Source organism: Coregonus lavaretus (assembly GCF_964263955.1).
Source record: "Coregonus lavaretus genome assembly, chromosome: 28".
In the NCBI taxonomy this organism is placed as follows: domain Eukaryota; kingdom Metazoa; phylum Chordata; class Actinopteri; order Salmoniformes; family Salmonidae; genus Coregonus; species Coregonus lavaretus.
In genome coordinates this window covers 24283747-24303857 of record NC_140015.1, presented here as the reverse complement: position 1 = coordinate 24303857, position 20111 = coordinate 24283747, and the positions used below count along the sequence as shown (strand labels likewise).

General features: G+C 43.2%; 2 protein-coding genes across 2 annotated transcripts; one reads left to right on the top strand and one right to left on the bottom strand.

Annotated features, from left to right (window-relative positions):
- Nucleotides 1-3302: 3302 nt before the first annotated feature.
- kcna7 (potassium voltage-gated channel, shaker-related subfamily, member 7) lies at nucleotides 3303-9220 on the bottom strand. Its single transcript, XM_084146199.1, has 2 exons — nucleotides 8442-9220; nucleotides 3303-4303 (listed from the first exon to the last, which is right to left on the bottom strand). Exons 1-2 carry the CDS (start codon nucleotides 9159-9161, stop codon nucleotides 3395-3397), a joined length of 1629 nt encoding a protein of 542 aa, XP_084002325.1. The 5' UTR covers nucleotides 9162-9220; the 3' UTR covers nucleotides 3303-3394.
- A 1436-nt stretch (nucleotides 9221-10656) lies between these two features.
- Nucleotides 10657-15982, top strand: hsd17b14 (hydroxysteroid (17-beta) dehydrogenase 14; the record flags this gene model as incomplete). The annotated part of the gene is given in 11 exon segments (XM_084144744.1): nucleotides 10657-10667; nucleotides 11554-11663; nucleotides 11764-11802; nucleotides 12325-12422; nucleotides 13376-13442; nucleotides 14657-14748; nucleotides 14909-14912; nucleotides 14915-15006; nucleotides 15107-15174; nucleotides 15342-15438; nucleotides 15625-15982. Coding segments are annotated over 11 exon segments (822 nt in total). The 3' UTR covers nucleotides 15769-15982.
- Nucleotides 15983-20111: the final 4129 nt, after the last annotated feature.

The following is a 20111-nucleotide window of genomic DNA, read 5'->3' as shown; positions in this document are numbered from 1 at the left end:
TGTGGGTAATTGCAAACAGGACTGACGTTAGTGTTGGGACCCTGCACGTCACAGAGAGAGGAGGAGAGGATGAGAGAAACAGGTAGAGAATGAGGGAAAGCTTCAGGCCACAACCAGCCACCACCACCTAGTGAACCCAGTGAACAGGGACAGACATGCCTGGTATTCAACAAAACAGACAGAGTATGATTAATTTCTCTATTCATATGTAGTGAGCTGAATCTTTTCGGTTCACATACAGGAATTCCTCACACAACAAGAATGCCACTTGTATTCTTTGTCAATTCAATGAATAGCAACCAAAAACAAGCATAAATCACTCCAAACCACAAAATGAGTTGTCCATATGTAACACTAGAAACTTCTCCCCACAACACATGACATCGGGATGTCAGCCAACCCGGGGGGAGAGGGGGGTCAGGAATTTAATCATTGGGACAGTCATCAAGCAGCGAGGGTATGAAGAGCCTCATCTGCTCAAACCCTGCCGTCAGTGTTGCTGAAAACCTGTCAACTCATTTAAACTTTTATTTAGAAGCTTTTACTTCTCTCTTTTAGCAACAGTCACTGTCACTGAATTTCCTCAATCCCCCCTGGCAGAGTAGAGGACTTGGAACTGGTTGATGTTATTTCTATGTAGAGGATGGTTATTGTAATCATTACATTAGTGTCACACTTATTGCATGTTTATTTCATCCCACTTGCACAATTCACCATTTCCGCCACCTAGGCTTTTTCAGTAGGGCGGATGGTGAAGTATGTTGCAGATAGAAATGCATTACAGACATGAATCACTGTACTTACGGGATTTCTTTGTATGGTTGTCCCATAAAATGAATGTTGTTTGTATCATTTGTTATTGTTAACATAATTATTTCAAGCTACAAAATACACAGTAAATGTTTCTTCTGGCTTCATGGCTCAGAAGAAAGCAACCACAGAGTCCTCAGTATGATGTCCCTGAGCTGGGATGGCTGGGAGGATTTGGACTGTGTGCTGTGACATCTAGAGACTAAAGTGTTAGTTGCAAGGAGGGAAATCAACTCAATCCTTTGGGGTGCGTGTGAACTGGGAACTCAAATGATCCAATCTGCTCCCTTACCAAATTAAACAGATGGTACCTAAATCTACCAAAAATATCATACATTTAACATATTATGACAACATTTTGAAAGACTCGTTTTCTGGTGAAGTGGAAATCTGCTGACTCATCTCCCCTCTGTTAACAAAACAGGGACTCATTTAGATAACTGCTAAAATACCATCTTTATTAAATACAGCAAATATAAACAGGGTTCACACACATATAAACAGGGCGCACTGTCATAGAACACATACTGGTAACCACACACACGTGCATACACACATACACACACACTACCCACTCTCTCATACAATCTGTGCAGCTCACAATCTCTCATCATAAGAACATATTTACTGTATAAACCACAATATAAACACTGAACACTGTGAAAAGCATTTTGTTAAGACAAATTCTTATTAGGCAAGGTAATTGAGGCACCATGGTAATATGGACAGGGGCCGGGATTTGTCTTTGGACTGCAGTAAAGTAGTTCTACCCAGTGGGGTGAGCATGGATTTATGCCAGTGGCGTCTCCTAGTGTTAGCCTTGCACAGCAATTGGGAGGAAGGGTCAGCTGGAAGCCTGACAGCAGCATGATTCATAAGGTCCAGAATCAGATTTCCCTGCCGCCCAGCCTAGCTGTCTCCATTACACGCTGAAAACTCTCCACTGGCCCAGGACCAACACGTAGGGCTGCTCTCTGTCTGCACCACAGCCCCCATGTTGATCTCTTTGTGTTCCATGTCAACACAATATTACTGCAGACCATTTCTGCCATAGCTTTCATAGACAGGTGCCCAGTCCCATCAGGGCATTCAGGGTGTTTTTACATATAGTCCTCTTTTAAAGAACTGATCTTTGAATGAGGACTCAACTATTTTGTCAGTTCACTTCACCTATTTTGTGGTCCGAGTCCTCTTTGCATTGACATTGCCATGTTTAGAAAGGAATCAAGATCTTTTTCCAATATTCACTCAATGCACTCTGGGTTTTTACAGAGTGCAGGACAAGCCATTCCATCAGAACGTGTTATCGGACAGCTAGATATACCTACTTACATTTTGAAAGCTAATAGACTGCATTTAGTTTAAAAAAAGGGGAGACATAATCATTTTAATCAGAAGACACTATTAGCATGTAAATATTATTGGTAACAGAATAAATAGCAGAAGAATAACTGCAGATTAAATAATGCTGTAATTGAAAATTGTACACCCAATGTAGGCTACTGCCCCTTTAAGAGCTAGAATTGATTTTGGACCCTATGTTGTGATTCTCACCAAATATGTTGTTTTCTTCTCACACTATTCAAACCCCACAATTGAATAAACAGTTTATGAAGCTATTTTAGCCAATAGATCACATATGGCAAACAAATAATCTGAACTAAAAACTAAAAATGTCTGTGGATTCTTGACATTCGCTAATCAATATCGACAAACATCACGTTTTTTTCCACAAACCTGCACATCCTCTTCTCTCTTTTGTCGCACCAATGTGAGGGGTTATGGCAGGGGAACTAATGTTGCAGTAGTCTAGTGTGTCATGCAGGAATAATGACAAGCGAACCTGGGGAGCTTTGTGTTCACATTGCCTTAAAAAAGGGAACCGAACCTCGGAATTCAAGCGAACTGAACTCAGACCACCTCTCGAGATGGTCTCAGTTCGGTTCGCTTAGGGGGCTCTTCTGAGGGGGTCTGAGTTCCTTTGGGAGTGTTTACACTGCACAAAAAAATTAGCAAACTGCACTGGGTTCACAAAACTTGTCTGAAAGGGACCAAGTGTGAAAACGCCCTTAGTCAACCCCTCTACACATTCAAAACGGCCCTGTGCATCTAGCTAGCTAGCACACAATAATGAATAAAATGGCACTGCAATTCACTCATGTCTTAAAAACACCAACATTTACAATTGCTATAATTTTATGTACTTTATAGACAATTATTACAATCTGGTAAATATATAATAAATAAATATACATTCAGCTGTTTTTATTGTCAATATGATGGCATCATACTCGTATCTCAGTGACATTAGCAAAAAGCAATCTTTATAAAAGTGATGTCCAAGCTGTCGGTCTTTGAACACTGTGTGTGACTTGAATATCTCTGCCATGGTCTCATCAGTTCTGTTTGTAGTAAACAGTGTAAGCCATTGACGGTGCAAGCGTGCAAGTAAGTTCTTGTGTAATATAGTTTATTTTTTTCTCCTTTACTTTGACATCCTCCTTTTTCTTTCTCTCTATTTAACTTAGAGGCAGTGTACCAGGGTTGTATTCAGCAGATCCTCTGTCTATCCATCCATCCTGTCTCACACCTGAGTGACCAGGGGTTCCCTGAGGTACACGTTGCCTTTATTCTCCTCCCCGTCCTGCCCTGCACACAGTCCTGACAGCAGTGTCCCATTGAGGGGGTTACAGATTCCCCTGCAATCACCCACATACAGGGGAGTGTAATCTCCCTCCCCCTCGTCCCCCTCCTCGTCCTCACCCTCCCAGAGAGAGGTACTGATGTGGGTGTACTCACTGATTTTCTCGAGACACTCCGTCTCTCGGTGGTAGAAGTAGCTGAAGTTGGACACAATGACGGGGACTGGCAGTGAGATGGTGAGCACGCCAGCGATGGCACACATGGAGCCCACCAGCTTGCCCCCCAGAGTCGTAGGGTACATGTCCCCGTAGCCCACTGTCGTCATGGAGACCACAGCCCACCAGAAGGCCTCGGGGATGCTGGTGAACACTGTGTCGGGGCTGTCCACCTCAGCGAAGTAGACGGCGCTGGAGAAGAGGATGACTCCGATGAAGAGGAAGAAGATGAGCAGGGCCAGCTCTCTCAGGCTGGCCTTCAGAGTCTGGCCCAGGATCTGCAGGCCCTTGGAGTGACGCGACAGCTTGAAGATCCTGAACACCCTGACTAGCCTAATGACCCTGATGATGGCCAAAGACATGCCCGGGTCCTTGTTGGAGGTTTTGTCCCTGGCCAGCTCTGTGCCCAGAGTGACGAAGTAGGGGATGATGGCGAGGAAGTCGATAGTGTTCATCACGTCCTTGAAGAAGTGGAGCTTACTGGGGGAGCTGGCTAAGCGCATAATGAGCTCAAAGGAGAACCAGCAGATACATATGGTCTCCACCTGGAAGAAGGGGTCTTGGAAAGCACTGCCAGTGGGAGGGACCAGGATGGTGACGTTGGGGAGGGTAGGATGGGGCTGGTAGGTGAATTTCTGTAGGGAGAGAGGGAGAGAGGGAAAGTGAGTGGTGTTAGAAATTAAGCAGGAGAGATTGAGGGGGAGGTAGAACAGTGAAGGGGGATAGACCGTGGTTTAGACAAGAGATAACAAACAAGGTAATGAAGGTTAGACAGAGGTCGGGGACAACCCTGATGACTACAGTAAACAGGAGAGGGAGGAGAGAGGGAGGAGAGCTGATTATTTTAAAGGTGTCAAAGTCTTTAATCAGCACATGTGGAAAATGCATCTGTCATCACGGTCTGATTAAGACTGTGAGAACTGTAATACTGTGTTAACATAACTTCACTTGTGCAATCGCACTCTCTCTCTCTCTTTCTGCAGACTTTGATACAAATGTGTTTCTCTATGTTTAAATAGAAGAAAAACATTATAGTGCATGACTGCATGTGACAAAGGCTAATGTTACAGCACAGCGTCTGGACTGACCGAGGAATCTGACACTTCATTTCATCCTGACAATGTTTTCTAAGAAGCACTCTTGGGGTTCAAAGTAAGGCAGTCAACTTTAGGTTTTATGGCATGTCCAGCCGTGAGACGGATTGGAATCAAATGGCTCTGACTTTTTATTGCCTATGATATAACTATAGTGAAGCAATAATCTATGATACCCTTTTTGTGTGTTAGAGCGTGTCCGTGTGCGTGCGTGAGAGTGCCTGTGTGAGGTACATATATAGCAGTTGTTTGTTTGTGCATACAGTGGGGAAAATAAGTATTCAGTCAGCCACCAATTGTGCAAGTTCTCCCACTTAAAAAGATGAGAGAGGCCTGTAATTTTCATCATAGGTACACGTCAACTATGACAAACAAAATGAGGAAAAAAAATTCAGAAAATCACATTGTAGGATTTTTAATGAATTTATTTGCAAATTATGATGGAAAATAAGTATTTGGTCACCTACAAACAAGCAAGATTTCTGGCTCTCACAGACCTGTAACTTCTTCTTTAAGAGGCTCCTCTGTCCTCCACTCGTTACCTGTATTAATGGCACCTGTTTGAACTTGTTATCAGTATAAAAGACACCTGTCCACAACCTCAAACAGTCACACTCCAAACTCCACTATGGCCAAGACCAAAGAGCTGTCAAAGGACACCAGAAACAAAATTGTAGACCTGCACCAGACTGGGAAGACTGAATCTGCAATAGGTAAGCAGCTTGGTTTGAAGAAATCAACTGTGGGAGCAATTATTAGGAAATGGAAGACATACAAGACCACTGATAATCTCCCTCGATCTCACCCCGTGGGGTCAAAATGATCACAAGAACGGTGAGCAAAAATCCCAGAACCACACGGGGGGACCTAGTGAATGACCCGCAGAGAGCTGGGACCAAAGTAACAAAGCCTACCTTCAGTAACACACTACGCCGCCAGGGACTCAAATCCTGCAGTGACAGACGTGTCCCCCTGCTTAAGCCAGTACATGTCCAGGCCCGTCTGAAGTTTGCTAGAGTGCATTTGGATGATCCAGAAGAGGATTGGGAGAATGTCATATGGTCAGATGAAACCAAAATATAACTTTTTGGTAAAAACTCAACTCGTCGTGTTTGGAGGACAAATAATGCTGAGTTGCATCCAAAGAACACCATACCTACTGTGAAGCATGGGGGTGGAAACATCATGCTTTGGGGCTGTTTTTCTGCAAAGGGACCAGGACGACTGATCCGTGTAAAGGAAAGAATGAATGGGGCCATGTATTGTGAGATTTTGAGTGAAAACCTCCTTCCATGAGCAAGGGCATTGAAGATGAAACGTGGCTGGGTCTTTCAGCATGACAATGATCCCAAACACACCGCCCGGGCAACGAAGGAGTGGCTTCGTAAGAAGCATTTCAAGGTCCTGGAGTGGCCTAGCCAGTCTCCAGATCTCAACCCCATAGATAATATTTGGAGGGAGTTGAAAGTCTGTGTTGCCCAGCGACAGCCCCAAAACATCACTGTTCTAGAGGAGATCTGCATGGAGGAATGGGCCAAAATACCAGCAACAGTGTGTGATAACCTTGTAAAGACTTACAGAAAACGTTTGACCTGTGTCATTGCCAACAAAGTGTATGTAACTAAGTATTGAGAAACTTTTGTTGTTGACCAAATACTTATTTTCCACCATAATTTGCAAATAAATTCATTAAAAATCCTACAATGTGATTTTCTGGATTTTTCTCTTCTCATTTTGTCTGTCATAGTTGACGTGTACCTATGATGAAAATTACAGGCCTCTCTCATCTTTTTAAGTGGGAGAACTTGCACAATTGGTGGCTGACTAAATACTTATTTTCCCCACTGTATACTGCATATGTTAGTCTTTATGTAGAGGCCTGGAATGCTTTTATCAACTGAAATGACAGAGTGACATTTGCCCTCACATCTGTCACCCACTTTAGTTCAGTTTCTCCTCACCTTTATAAGGTTCAAAAGCCATGATCACACTGCCCCAACAGACATTCTCACTCTTTGTCACCCAATAAGGAAGGTATAACAACTAGACGCTCATTCCAAATGGTCACAGAACCATACATGCATGTCTTTCAATACTGTATGCACTGAGCTAGAGCTACCTTTGCAGCGGGAGGTGATCGTCTTGTAAAAGACAATTATTTATTTTCAGTTGCTTCAACTATGTTGCCATTTTCAGGCTCTACACAGCACTGGGTGTCTTATGTCAGATGTTCTGATCATGTGAGTGTGTGTGAGTGTGTGTGACTGAGTGTGTGTGAGAGGTCGGGTGTGTGCATATGTGCTTCGGTAAGACCCACCGTGTACCTTGTGTTCTGTGCTATTGCATGATCCCTCAAAATCCAAAGGCAGCTAAGCCAACCTTGTCGGTAAGCCACGAGGCGTGTGGGGTTCATTTCATTTTGTGCTAGTCATCAAATAGGTGTTCTGTACTACTCTTTCCATGCCTCTTTCAGTGGGTATGAGTCAATGTGTTTATTAATAGGAACCAGCGTTTACGTGTTGATGTGCTCTTAGGGTTGTCCTTACGCTATATATAGCTCCTTTAGATCTCTAAGGAGTAACGTGAGACACGCTCCTCTCCTCTCTCCTCCTTTGCACTCCACCTTCACTTATTCTCTCTCTCTCTCTTTCTCTCCCTCACTCTCTCTCTCAGTTTATATGTTCTTATCCACTCCATCAATTCCCGTACAGAGTTGTCTTGGCAGTGATCCTGGAGCACCGGTCAATGTGAGACACAGATGGACAGTGATCTGGAGATACCATCAGTAAAGCATAATGTTCTTTGTGCAGTCCATCTTTACCCCTCCCTTCCTGCCCCTCATCTCTCTCTGTTCCATCCCTTTTTCTCTCTCGCTCTTACCTGCAATCTCCCTCTTTCACTAATTCCCTAACTCTGATTCTCTCTCTCCTCCAACCTATTTCTCTTGTTTTCCCACCGTACTTTCATTCCCCCTCTCCTCACCCCCCACTCTTCCCATTCTTTTCCCTCAATCTAAGTGTGTCAGATTTAACGACATGACTAAAATAATCTCAGCAATAACCCGCCGCCTCTCTCCTTCTCCCACTATCTCTTCCACATCTCCTTTCCATGTGTCTCTAACCCGTGTCTCTGTCCCGTGTGTGTGTGTGTGTGTGTGTGTGTGTGTGTGTGTGTGTGTGTGTGTGTGTGTGTGTGTGTGTGTGTGGGTGTCGCATGTTGTGTTTAATCCTGTAAGGGGCCTGTGTGGTCACACATGTAGCGTTTATGTTCCACAGGGTGACATCTGTCATTGACTTTCACCAACTGTCATCCTTCACTAACTGTCATCCTTTACTGTCATCCTTCACTAATTGTCATCCTTCACTAACTGTCATCCTTCACAAATTGTCATCCTTCACTAACTGTTGACAATCACCCCATCATCAGTCTCCCAATGTGCTAACCTCTGTTCTCTTAGCACCCTGTCAAGATGCATTCCTTCCTCTTTCATCCTCTCTTCATTCCTCTCCTTCCTCTATCTGTGCTTTATCCCTCAGCTTCACCTTTCTCCTGGTCCCTTTGTTCGTTTCCTTTTCTACCATTCTCTTGTCTTCTCTGTTTCTCTCTCATCCTCTCTCTCTCCTGTATGTTATTTCTGTGTGGCCCTCAGGGCCCTGGCCCCACAACGGCCCCCTCTCACCTCTCTGAGCTCCTTCTCGTTCCTGAAGTCAGGCAGCGTCTCCAGGCAGAAGATGGCGATGGACACCACAATGACCATGACGCTGATGATGGCGATGATGCGTGCGCCCGAGGAGGATTCTGGGTGCTCAAAAAGCATCCAAACCTTCCTCTGCATCTCGTTCTCAGGCAGCGCAGGCACCTCCTCCTTGGGGAAGCCCTCGTCCTCCTTGAAGCGTTCCATGATCTCCTCACTAAGCTCATAGAAGCGCAGCTCATCCAAGAAAACATCCAGGGGCACGTTGGCAGGCCGCCGCAGCCGCCCGCCAGACTGGTAGAAGTAGAGGATGGCATCGAAGCAGTTCCGGTTCCGGTCCAGGAACAGCTCATTGCGCAGTGGGTCAAAGTAGCGAATTCTGCGGTGGGGATCCCCCAGGAGGGAGTCAGGGAACTGGGCCAGAGTGCGGAGCTGTGTCTCGTAGCGCATCCCCGACACGTTGATGGCTAGCCGCTCCGTCAGAGCCCAGCCCCCCCTCCACAGGGAGCCTGAGTGACGACAGCTTTCCCTCTTCCCCTCAACACTCTCCTTTTCACTGCCGTCGTTCTCCGTCTCCTTCTCTCCCTTCTCTGCCTTGTTGCGCTGGTCCTTGGTCCGCTTGTCGCTCTCACTCACCTCCTCTGGGAGATGTTTCTTGTCTCCTTCTCCTCCTCCTTCACCTCCTCCCTTGTCATGGTTCTCCATTCCTTGGTCTGTCGTTCTACTTCTATTTAGTTATTTGTGTGGACAGTTTGTCCCTCTCTCTAGAGGAGAGAAATGCACAAAGTTGCTCAAGTTATCAAGAGACATATCAGGTACTGCAGAAGAAAAAGGCAGATAAAAAAGTAGATGGAGAAACATCTCACATTATTGGCAATTTTAATACTCATAATTATTTAACAGAAATGTAACATGCTAAGTAATTTACGCCAATTCACCCGCAAATATGCAAGACACATTTTACAACTACAGTACAGAATAACAAATAAAAGCATGACTAGACAGGTGTTATTTCAATCAGAACCTTTAACCTTTATGTTCGGTCAGAATGACTATTTTTTCATCAGAAGGTTAGTCTTTAAAGTAAACACAGCCATTATTAGAATAACACAGAGTCTTACTCATAAACATCCTAGTTACAAGCCATGCCCAAGCATGCTGCTGTGAAGTAAGAACCATATTGTTGGTGTTATTTACGAGAAGCAGCCTGCACTGTCCCACTTACCCCTCTGTCAGTCAGCTACTGTTGATAGAGACTAATTACTCAAGAGAATCACGGTGCCGCCACTACTGCACCTCCACCACGGGGTGTATGTCTGTCTGTCTGTCTGGCCCTCCCTCTGGCCGTCTCTCTGTCTGGCTGTCTGTCTGTCCGGCCCTCCCTCTGGCCGTCTCTCTGTCTGTCTATCCCCTGTTTGATCTCTCCGTAAGTCTCTATCTCCCAGCTCGCTAGCTGTGTCAGGTCTGGGGGGGAAGGGAAGGGAATATGGGGGCACCATGGCTCCTTCAGGGGTAGTGTTAATCCGTCTGCTGATTCCCCACCCTGGGTGAAGTGAAGATAGTTAAGCTTGTTTGTAGGTCATGGTCTTCAGTCTCTCCCCTTTACTCTCTCTCATGCCCACTAGTTCTCTGGAGAATGCTGTCAGGTCGAAATTCAATCCACAGCCTTCTCTCTCCAACCTCAGAACAGCGTCCTCCTCATACCCCCAACCCCAAATGTCAGCCCCCTGCCCCTCTCTTAAAGTCTTAAATTCTCCCTCTCTCCCTGTCATAAACACACACACACACACAAACACACACACACACCACCCTCAACACATGTACTAATGTACTCACGAGACCCAAATGAACACCCATGAAATCCCAGTGAGAATATATTCTGGCGTTCCATTCTGGCTTTAGTATTTATATTGCTCCTGACTAGGGCACTGTGTTTTTCTGACCATGTAACCTTGCCAGGAAACACTCTGGGCCCTAAACAAGTTATATAGCAGAGCCAATGTATTTCCTGGTGAGGTGTGGTCAGGAAAAATGTAGGGCCCTAGTCACATTTACAAACATGTTAATACATGTTATGAGAACAAACAGTAAAACTGAAAGCCTACAACAAAAAGCCAAGACACTCCTTTTGTGATTATCCTTTCGGAAACCTTTATTCAGTTGGCTTAGTGTATGGTTTAGTATAGGGTATGGTGCAGACATGTCAGACAGGTAATGACTCACAGGTGTGGTGTCAACAAAAATGAAAGTGACATAAAGTGACAACAACAGGTAAGATGTCAACAGCATTATTTATTTACATATGGGGCGGTAGGTAGCCTAGCCGTTAAGAGCGTTGGGCCAGTAACCGAAACTTCGCTGGTTTGAATCCCCTAGTCGACTAGGTAAAAAATGTGTTGATGTGCCCTTGAGCAAGGCACTTAACCCTAATTGCTCCGGTAAGTTGCTATGGATAAGAGTGTCTGCTAAATGACTCAAATGTAAAATAAGAGTTTATGGTTGAGTTAACTATTTAGAGAAATGTGCCAAATTAGGAAAAACATCCCAATTAAAATGTATAACAGTTATAACACTGATATTAGGTGTATTCTACAGGAAAGTGAGCATTAAAGCATTTAAAGTATTTAAAATATATATAAACAATTGCAAAAACCATCCCATTTACTTCTTGGTTGATTGATGAATGTAATTGCTTATTTTTTCCATTTCAGAAAATGCCTCATACATAGACTGAGATACCGGTATGCATGTTGACACAGCAGGTTGCAGCACCAGAATGTGCATTAGAATTTGCAAGGAGCTTAAACTACAAGTCCCACAAAGCCGCTCGCCAGTCTTCACAGACGACAACAAACCCCATGATTTTTGAGGAACTTGGAGGAGGAAGAGAAAGTAAACGTAGAAATGTAAAAGACAAAAAGACAACGGGAGGGATACAATTATATATTTTACTGCATGGCTACATGTAAAGAAATATAATAAAAAAGTGTAGCTTGGAAAGAGGGCAAGTAACTTTGTTTGTGGCATTCGACTAACACAATCAATCAGGTAGTGGCGGTTCTTTGCGAAAGTATCATCACTGAAATCATCACCCGAGACTCAGTGGCTCTAGTGAACAAGTCAGGCAGTACATTGCGTTACGGCGAAAAGTTGTCATTGTGACCGGCGGGTCTAAAGGGATTGGTAGAGGGATTGTCAAAGTATTTGGTAAGAATCAAAGTTGCTTTTTGAAGTTAGTTTGTTGGGATTTGAGCAGAGTGAGGTACTGGTGCAACAATAATTTGCTATTCTGTTGTTTTTTTCTCAGTGGAGAATGGAGCCAAAGTTGTCTTCTGTGCAAGAGGGGGTGAGTGTCTGCACATTTCTTAGATTTTTTTTGCTCAGATTAAAGTATACCTTTTCAGGTGTGGTGGAACTGGTGGCTTCTACGGTTGTGGCTAGATGGAGTACAGCTATGTACCAAAAGTTGCATGTTCGAGTTGCGTCGGTGACAACTGTAGTATTGTAGCTAAGCCTAACCCTTTTCTCCTAACCTGCTACGTTAATTATCATAGCCTGCTACTTTAATTATCCTAACCTGCTACGTTAATTATCCTAAACTGCTGCATTAGTTATCCTAACCCGCTACATAAAGTAACTTCTTTATGCTGCTCCATCTAGCCACAACTGTAGAAGCCATCAGTTACGAGAAACCATCAGAATCACCACACAGGTATCAATAATGTGTCTCAGAATCTTCATTCATCAGTAATCCATTGTTGAAGACTTTATTAGTCATAATAAAATCAATTTCTACATCATCTTTACATTGCATATTCATAAGTTTACTGTATTCTTATTTTTTTGAATTTTCTTATTTTTTTTATAGTGGCAGAAGGACAGGCTCTAGAGGCCGAGCTGAACAGGGCAGGGCCAGGGTCATGCACATTTGTCCCTTGTGACATCTCCAAAGAGGAGGACATAAAGGTAGGGCTTCTGGGCAATGATTGATCTTATAGAGCAGTGAAATGAGAGTCAAATGATCACTCATATGCACACCATTTCAACAGAGTTTATATCCTCATTCCTCAATGGATCACATGACCTGTGGTTTATCAGAATGCTTACTATTACGTTTTGCATTGTAATCTACACTCCACCTATCTTTAGTCTTTGTTGGATTATCTCTGCCTGCGAAAGGACTCTTCTCCACTGAGTTTACTCACAGCTCTAGCAAGCCCCTTGTCCCTCATTTGAAGGTCTGCTTATAAACTGCTTAGAAATCACTATTAAAGGCCCAGTCGGTCATTATTTGAAGCTCTCTTTGTTTCCTGTGCCCTGGTTTCCTCCCATGTTTTTTATGCTTGCCTCCCAGACTGAGAGTTCGCTCATAGGCATTGAGGTCTGTGCTGACATACATTTATTAATTAGTAAAAATGTATTAATCAACAAAAACAAAAAATATATATATTGGAGTGGACAGATAGATGAAGCCACATCCGACAATTAAAATGTATTAGTGATCAGACTTTAACACTGCAAGGCGGACGTCCTTCAGTGCGTTTCCATAATGTTTTACATTTACATTTAGGTCATTTAGCAGATGTTCTTATCCAGAGCAACTTCTGTTTTTTCTACATGTCTTTCTCAAAGAGCCTTAGCGACACTCCAGCTACCCGTCCAATCATCAATCATCATAGTGACATTGCTATAACCTGTTTTGTGTGTTTGACTGAGGGACGTGGGTATGCTTGTATGTTATTTTAGTGGTGTGTCAAGCTGGTTTTTCAGCTTAGGCTCTATGTAGCAAGTTAGGTAGGTACATAGGTAATGGGATCATAGGTACACATACCTGGAGATAGCAATTATAAATGTCTTACAACAGTGTGGTGGTCAATGACAGAGTGCAGTCAACTCAACGTATGATATTCTCTCTGCAGAGGTTGATTGCAGTGACAGTGGAGCATTATGGTAAAATAGACTGTCTGGTCAACAATGCTGGGTGGCGTGAGTATCTGCTATAATTTTGTACGAGAACTGATGTTGTTAAGGAAAGAAAGAAAGGAAATTCTATATCCACAAATCAGGTGATAGGTGGTATACTAATCCACGTCCAGGCACTTAAAAAGGCAAGCCGTTATTTAAACAGGCATATTCAAGCATTAAAAACACATACACTGAGTGAACAAAACATTAAGAACACCTTCCTAATATTGAGTTGCACCCCCCCATTTGCCCTCAGAACAGCCTGGACTCTACAAGGTGTCGAAAGCGTTCCACAGGAATGCTGGTCCATGTTGACTCCAATGCTTCCCACAGTTGGCTGGATGTCCTTTGGGTGTTGTACCATTCTTGATACACACGGGAAACTGTTTAGGGTGAAAAACCCAGCAGCATTGCAGTTCTTGACACAAACCGGTGCGCCTGGCACCTACTACCATACCCCGTTCAAAGGCACTTACATCTTTTGTCTTGCCCATTCACCCTCTGAATGGCACACATACACAATCCAAGTCTCAAGGCTTAAAAGTCCTTCTTTAACCTGTCTCATCCACACTGATTGAAGGAGATTTAACAAGTGACATCAATAAGGGATCATAGTTTTCACCTGTATTTACATTTACGTCATTTAGCAGACGCTCTTATCCAGAGCGACTTACAGTTAGTGAGTGCATACATTTTCATACTGGCCCCCTGTGGGAAACGAACCCACAACCCTGGCGTTGCAAGCGCCATGCTCTACCAACTGAGCTACAGGGGACTTGTATTTACCTGGTCTGTACACTCAGTGTATATGCGTTGCAGCATCAAACCGATCACATCCTGATCCTCACACCCTGACAAAGGGGCAAGCCGCAACGCGGATGTATTTTTAATGCTATACTGGTTTTCATCGTTTTTTAAGACCTGCATAAGTTCCTGGAGGTGGATTTTGAACCACTTAACACTTTTTTGTGTATATGAAATTTATGTTTTTTTCCCCCTCTTCTAATAATAATATACCATTTAGCAGACGCTTTTATCCAAAGCGACTTACAGTCATGCGTGCATAAATGTTTGTGTATGGGTGGTCCCGGGGATTGAACCCACTACCTTGGCGTTACAAGCGCCGTGCTCTACCAGCTGAGCTACAGAGGACCACACAATTCCCATACTCCATAGCCATTTGGATAGTGTTTATGCTGTATTAATTGAGTTCCCTCTCTTTCATCCCCTCTCAGACCCACCTCATAAACCCACAGATGACACTACTGCAGATGAGTTCAGAGATCTTTTGAATCTTAACCTCATTAGTTACTTCCTGGCCTCCAAAGTAAATCATTCACTCATTATATTGACTTTACTGAAAGCCTTCAGGTATAATGCTTTATTACTTGTTATAAGCATGTATGAGCCTTAATAAAGTGTTATTATATGGCTTATAATATGTTTTGTTTCATCACGGGATCTCCTCACCTCTCTCCCCTCCTCAGTATGCCACCTGCGACAGCGCCAGGGGAACATCATTAACTTGTCCAGTCTGGTGGGCTCCATTGGTCAGAAAAATGCAGCACCATATGTAGCCACAAAGGTGAACTAAACGTCTAGATAACAGTATGCATCAGTACTTTATCCCACAGGCTTGGAGAAGTAGGCCAAACAGGGTTGATGTGTCTCTTTTCCTCCACAAGGGGGCGATCATTGCCATGACAAAAGCCATGGCTGTGGATGAGAGTCGGTACCAAGTGAGAGTCAACTGGTGAGTAGAACTGGCATCTGTCTCCTTTTACAAACTTTTATTATTTTCTACTTCCTTTTTTCTCTTTCCCTCCGTCTGTCCTGTTTTTAAAATACTTTTGTATTTTTCCACTTTTTCTCTGATCTCTAGCTCTGTTTGCTGCAGTCTAAATGTGTAATCTCTTTTAGCATCTCCCCTGGTAATGTGATGACACCTCTGTGGGAGGAGCTGGCTGGACAGACTGCAGATACCTTGGCTACCATTAAAGAGGGAGAGAACGCTCAGGCAAGTGCTCACTGGACAGGAGCCATACAAGATAAGATATAAGATGAAATATAAGATCTGTTACAATGACATATTTCAGAATGCATTGAAAAGGGAGGGTTGGTAGAGACTTCCTAATTTCACTTGCATCTCTCATCTTGATGAACCTGATGCCTTATCTGTAACATTCTTCCTAATCTCCAACAGCTGCTTGGTCGAATGGGGACAGAAGCTGAGAGTGGGTTGGCTGCTCTGTACCTGGCTGCTGATGCTACGTTCTGCACTGGGATAGACCTTCTGCTTAGTGGAGGGGCAGAACTCAACTATGGCTACAAGAGCCAGGTCCCATGAGCAGGCCTGTCACTCCGGGCCTAGTGCCTACCTGACCAATAACAGGACCTGTTCTGTTCTACTGCCATCCTGCTTGAGATTATTGAACCAATAATCTTGTTTTAACCATAGCCACGGGATGTAGAGGTGCTTGGGGTGCTACAGCACCCCCTGGTGGTGAGATTGTAACGCTGCAAGAATTTGTGTTGTTGCAATAAAAAACAATTAAACTATTTTTCCGTTGCATTATTTATATAAATGATAATGGGATTGTGGTAGGGGAGAGGGAAAAAAATATGGGATATGTATATATGGGCCCCATTCTGCATGGAGAGCTCTCAGCTCTGTTTAGTAAGCTTTGCGCTCATGATGATATGCTGTTATCTATTCAGTGTGGTTGGTTTGGAGTCGGACACGCTCTGCTGTCGGATAGACAGTTTGAGTTAAGTCGGGTCTGACCCTCTCCACTCTCCATCTTCTAGTCTTTCCCCATTGTGGTGGATATCAAGTGATTCCGTGTAGCTCAGTTGGTAGAGCATGGCGCTTGCGACGCCAGGGTTGTGGGTTCGATTCCCACGGGGGGCCAGTATGAAAATATGTATGCACTCACTAACTGTAAGTCGCTCTGGATAAGAGCGTCTGCTAAATGACTAAAATGTAATCTGGAGTAGTGCTCGCAATAGTTCTTCACTTCTATTTTCTATAATTTAACAATTCTAAACTTGGCGTAAAGGGAATGGGAACGATATCAAATAAGGAACATGGCATTCTCTGCTGCTGCCCATATCAAACACGTAGGCGTACTAGCCAACTAGCCAACACGGTGCTGGGTGCCGCTCAGCAAGTGGCGCTTTCCATCCGCTGGTGCTGGATCGAGGTGAGCGCTTTTCTCCGCGATGGATCGCATAGCTGTCCATTTGTGCTCAGTTTTATTAGGCACAATCTTAGTTACAACCCCCTTCTCGTTATCTCTCTCTCTCTCTCGCTCGCTCTCTCTCTCTCTCTCTCTCGCTCTCTCTCTCTCTCGCTCTCTCTCTCTCTCTCTCTCTCTCTCGCTCTCTCTCTCTCTCTCACACACACACACACACACCCCTTGTAATTATGCAGTAGCCTACAACAAATGTGCGCGCTGTTCACAACGTTCTATTCCTAGGCGGCGCGTGAGTTTCAAGTTTGAGTTTCAAGTTTGGAGAAGCTTACAATTTATCCTACCATTTCTACCGATCTGAATTCAAGTTATGATTTTCATATGCACATTTTCGTGGAACAGTTTCATTTAAATAATAACGTTTTAGTTTCTCAAAATCATTGTCAAATCGGAATTAAAATGATAAAAATCTAAGTTAAAATTCCACCAATGGGAGAGCACCAGCCTCTGCCATATGAACACATTGATTCACCATGAGCCATTGGCAGCTAAAGAAATGAGCACATGGAACTAAGAGATAACCTATAGGCCAATGTAGTTGTAGGCCTATAACTTACATTGTCAACTAAGTAAAAATACATAAACCTTTCTATCAGTCTTGATTTTAGCTATCACTAGTGAAGTGCAACATTGAATCAAATCAATAAACTGGGTCCGGCCCAATAAAGGTCTGGCCCAAAGCTGTCACTAGCAACATTGAATCAACTAGCCTATTCCGGGCCATTACAGTTTCCCGCTCCAGTGAGCTCCGGACAGACACAACTGTTTATGGCAAAGGGAAAGGTCTTCAGGTATTTTATGACGTTTCCACTGGATATATGGGATCCTCAGAGCATGACATTTTGCTCTTTCACACCGAGGCCTGGTGATTATCTAGGGGGAGAGTGTTGGAAAGATTTTTCAAATACTGTGAGGAACTATTATCATTCACAATGGATGTAAAACAAATATATATACTTAATTGACTTACTTTGTGAGCTGAAGAAAAAATTACTGACAAACTCAGCTTATTAGTGGTGGTGAGTTAAGACAATCAGAAATCAGACATCCCCAAATGGGCAACCAGACACATTAGTCCATTGCTGACATAGTCCCAACATGTTTTGCTTGTCAGCGCTCAAGTTTTCAAGATATGTAACTTTCAAAATACAGAAATCATCCCCATATGATGCATTTTGCATCATATGACGCTGCGTTTTGAATCATATGATGTCAAATGCCTCATATGGGTATGATTTCTGTCAAACAATTAATACAAACAAGGTATGCGCAAAAATTGGCGGGAGACAGCTCAACACATTCTGGAGAGCTGAGCGCATTCTGGAGAGAGATGCACCAATATCGTCGCCACACACCCCTCCCGTTCTTCTTGTCTCAACATTTCAAATGATATTCAAGACACATTATCTTCACACATATTTTAGATGCATTGCTTTTCACTGACAACCACATCTCAATAATCAGCTAGGCCTATTGCTACATGCGCTGTCCAAACTGAGGTGCTTCCCAACTAGGCATATGCTTGTGATTGAAACAATCCAAAGCTATTTTTTTAAAGAAGCTAATGATCCTCTGTGGCTAAATCATGCTTTCTGGTGTAGTATCTTAAACAGTCTAGAAATGCTGATTGTTGCAGAAAGTGTGATAGAGGGAACTTGGCCCTAAGATTTTGCTGATGTGGCAAAATGGTGTACTCTACTGTGCTGGAAACATCTGGAAAGCATTACTAAATTCCTGGAAAAGAGGATATGTAATGGCCAGGGATTGGTTTTTTAGAATCACACCATAATACGTCACAAAGGATATAAAACCATGTCTTGAACAATAGAATAGGAGGAATAGCTAATCAGATTGGCTCGGGCTGTTTTCCAGACATCTGCAGGTGTCTGTCAAAATTCGATGCTGTAAACTCTTTGTTATAATAAACCTTTATAATCAAAGTATAGTGTCGGCGGATCTTCTTATCATCACAAGCATGGACCAGCAAAAGTGTTTCTTTTAGTAACCACACTGGTGAAGTATTTTGAATGATTTTAATGTTCTTCACAATGCTCCAAACTCCAGAGCACAAATCTCAGTGATATGGATTTTTCTTTTTTTTTGCTACAGGGTAGAAGAAAAACCCAGGAGAAATCCCCAGAGTAGGCCTAACTCAACATTAAATGAAACTAGACCAACAGGTGATTCAGGTTCCACAAAACACAGATGCCCACATTGATTAGATATTACTTGTTAGATATTACTGCGCTGTCGGAGCTAGAAGCACAAGCATTTCGCTATACCCGCAATAACATCTGCTAAACATGTGTATGTGACAAATACAATTTGAAATTTGAAATTAAACTAAGGTTACTTGGAATAGATTACACAACCTCACATATGCCAATGTTTTTCTTTACAATACACACATTTTGAATACAGTAAAATAAATTAGATTAGTAACAATTAGACAAGTTTTTGCAAAATATTTTGCCACCCTCCAATAGGATAGCATCCACTTGCATGTAAGGTAAATTCATTATTTTCAGTCAGTAGGCTTGGCTACATAGGTTCTGTGAGTGTGATAGCCAGAGTGTCTAGTATAGTCACTGACCTTAATATACTGTATATCTCAGTGGTGCGCTAGATGAAGTTGTGAAACCCAAGTTCATAAAAAGTGTGCAACCGGGAAATGCTTCCCGAGAGTTGCATCAGCTTTCTATATGGACACCAGAGAGGAAAAGGCGAAGCGAGAGGTTTTACTCAGCCCAAAATCTGTCAACGAAAATAATCCCACGAAGTGAGGATTTTTTTGTATGGAGGTTAATGAGAGAGAGTAGAATTTGGTCAACAAAAAAAGTAATTGCTAATTAGCTGCATTAGGCTTTTTTTATGGAATAGAAGTTTCCTAATGGTTAGGTTGTTATGAATGCACTGATATAATTGGACGCAAGTGGCATTTCGGCAACTTTAAAAAAGATTTACTTTATATCTGAGGTATGACTGTTGTCATAGAGATGGATAGAGGACTTTTCAGGGAAGTCAGGAACCAATATACACAATCAGTTAGGAAAGCAAAGGCTAGCTTTTTCAAACAGAAATGTGCATCCTGTAGCACTAACTCCAAAAAGTTTTGGGACACTGTAAAGTCCATGGAGAATAAGAGCACCTCCTCCCAACTGCCCACTGCACTGAGGCTAGGAAACACTGTCACCACCGATAAATCTACAATAATTGAGAATTTCAACAAGCATTTTGCTACGGCTGGCCATGCTTTCCACCTGGCTACCACTACCCCGCCTCCCCCCCGGGGAAATCTCTGAAGCTGGAGAATCTTATCTCCCTCACTAACTTTAGGCGTCAGTTGTCAGAGCAGCTTACCGATCACTGCACCTGTACACAGCCCATCTGTAATTAGCCCATCCAACTACCTCATCCCCATATTGTTATTTATTTT

Coding starts and splice junctions, on each gene's coding strand:
- kcna7 (XM_084146199.1), bottom strand. CDS start 9,161: ATGGAGAACCATGACAAGGGAGGAGGTGAAGGAGGAGGAGAAGGAGAC. Junction 4,304..8,441: donor ACGAGAAGGAGCTCAGAGAG/GTGAGAGGGGGC, acceptor CTCTCCCTACAG/AAATTCACCTACCAGCCCCA.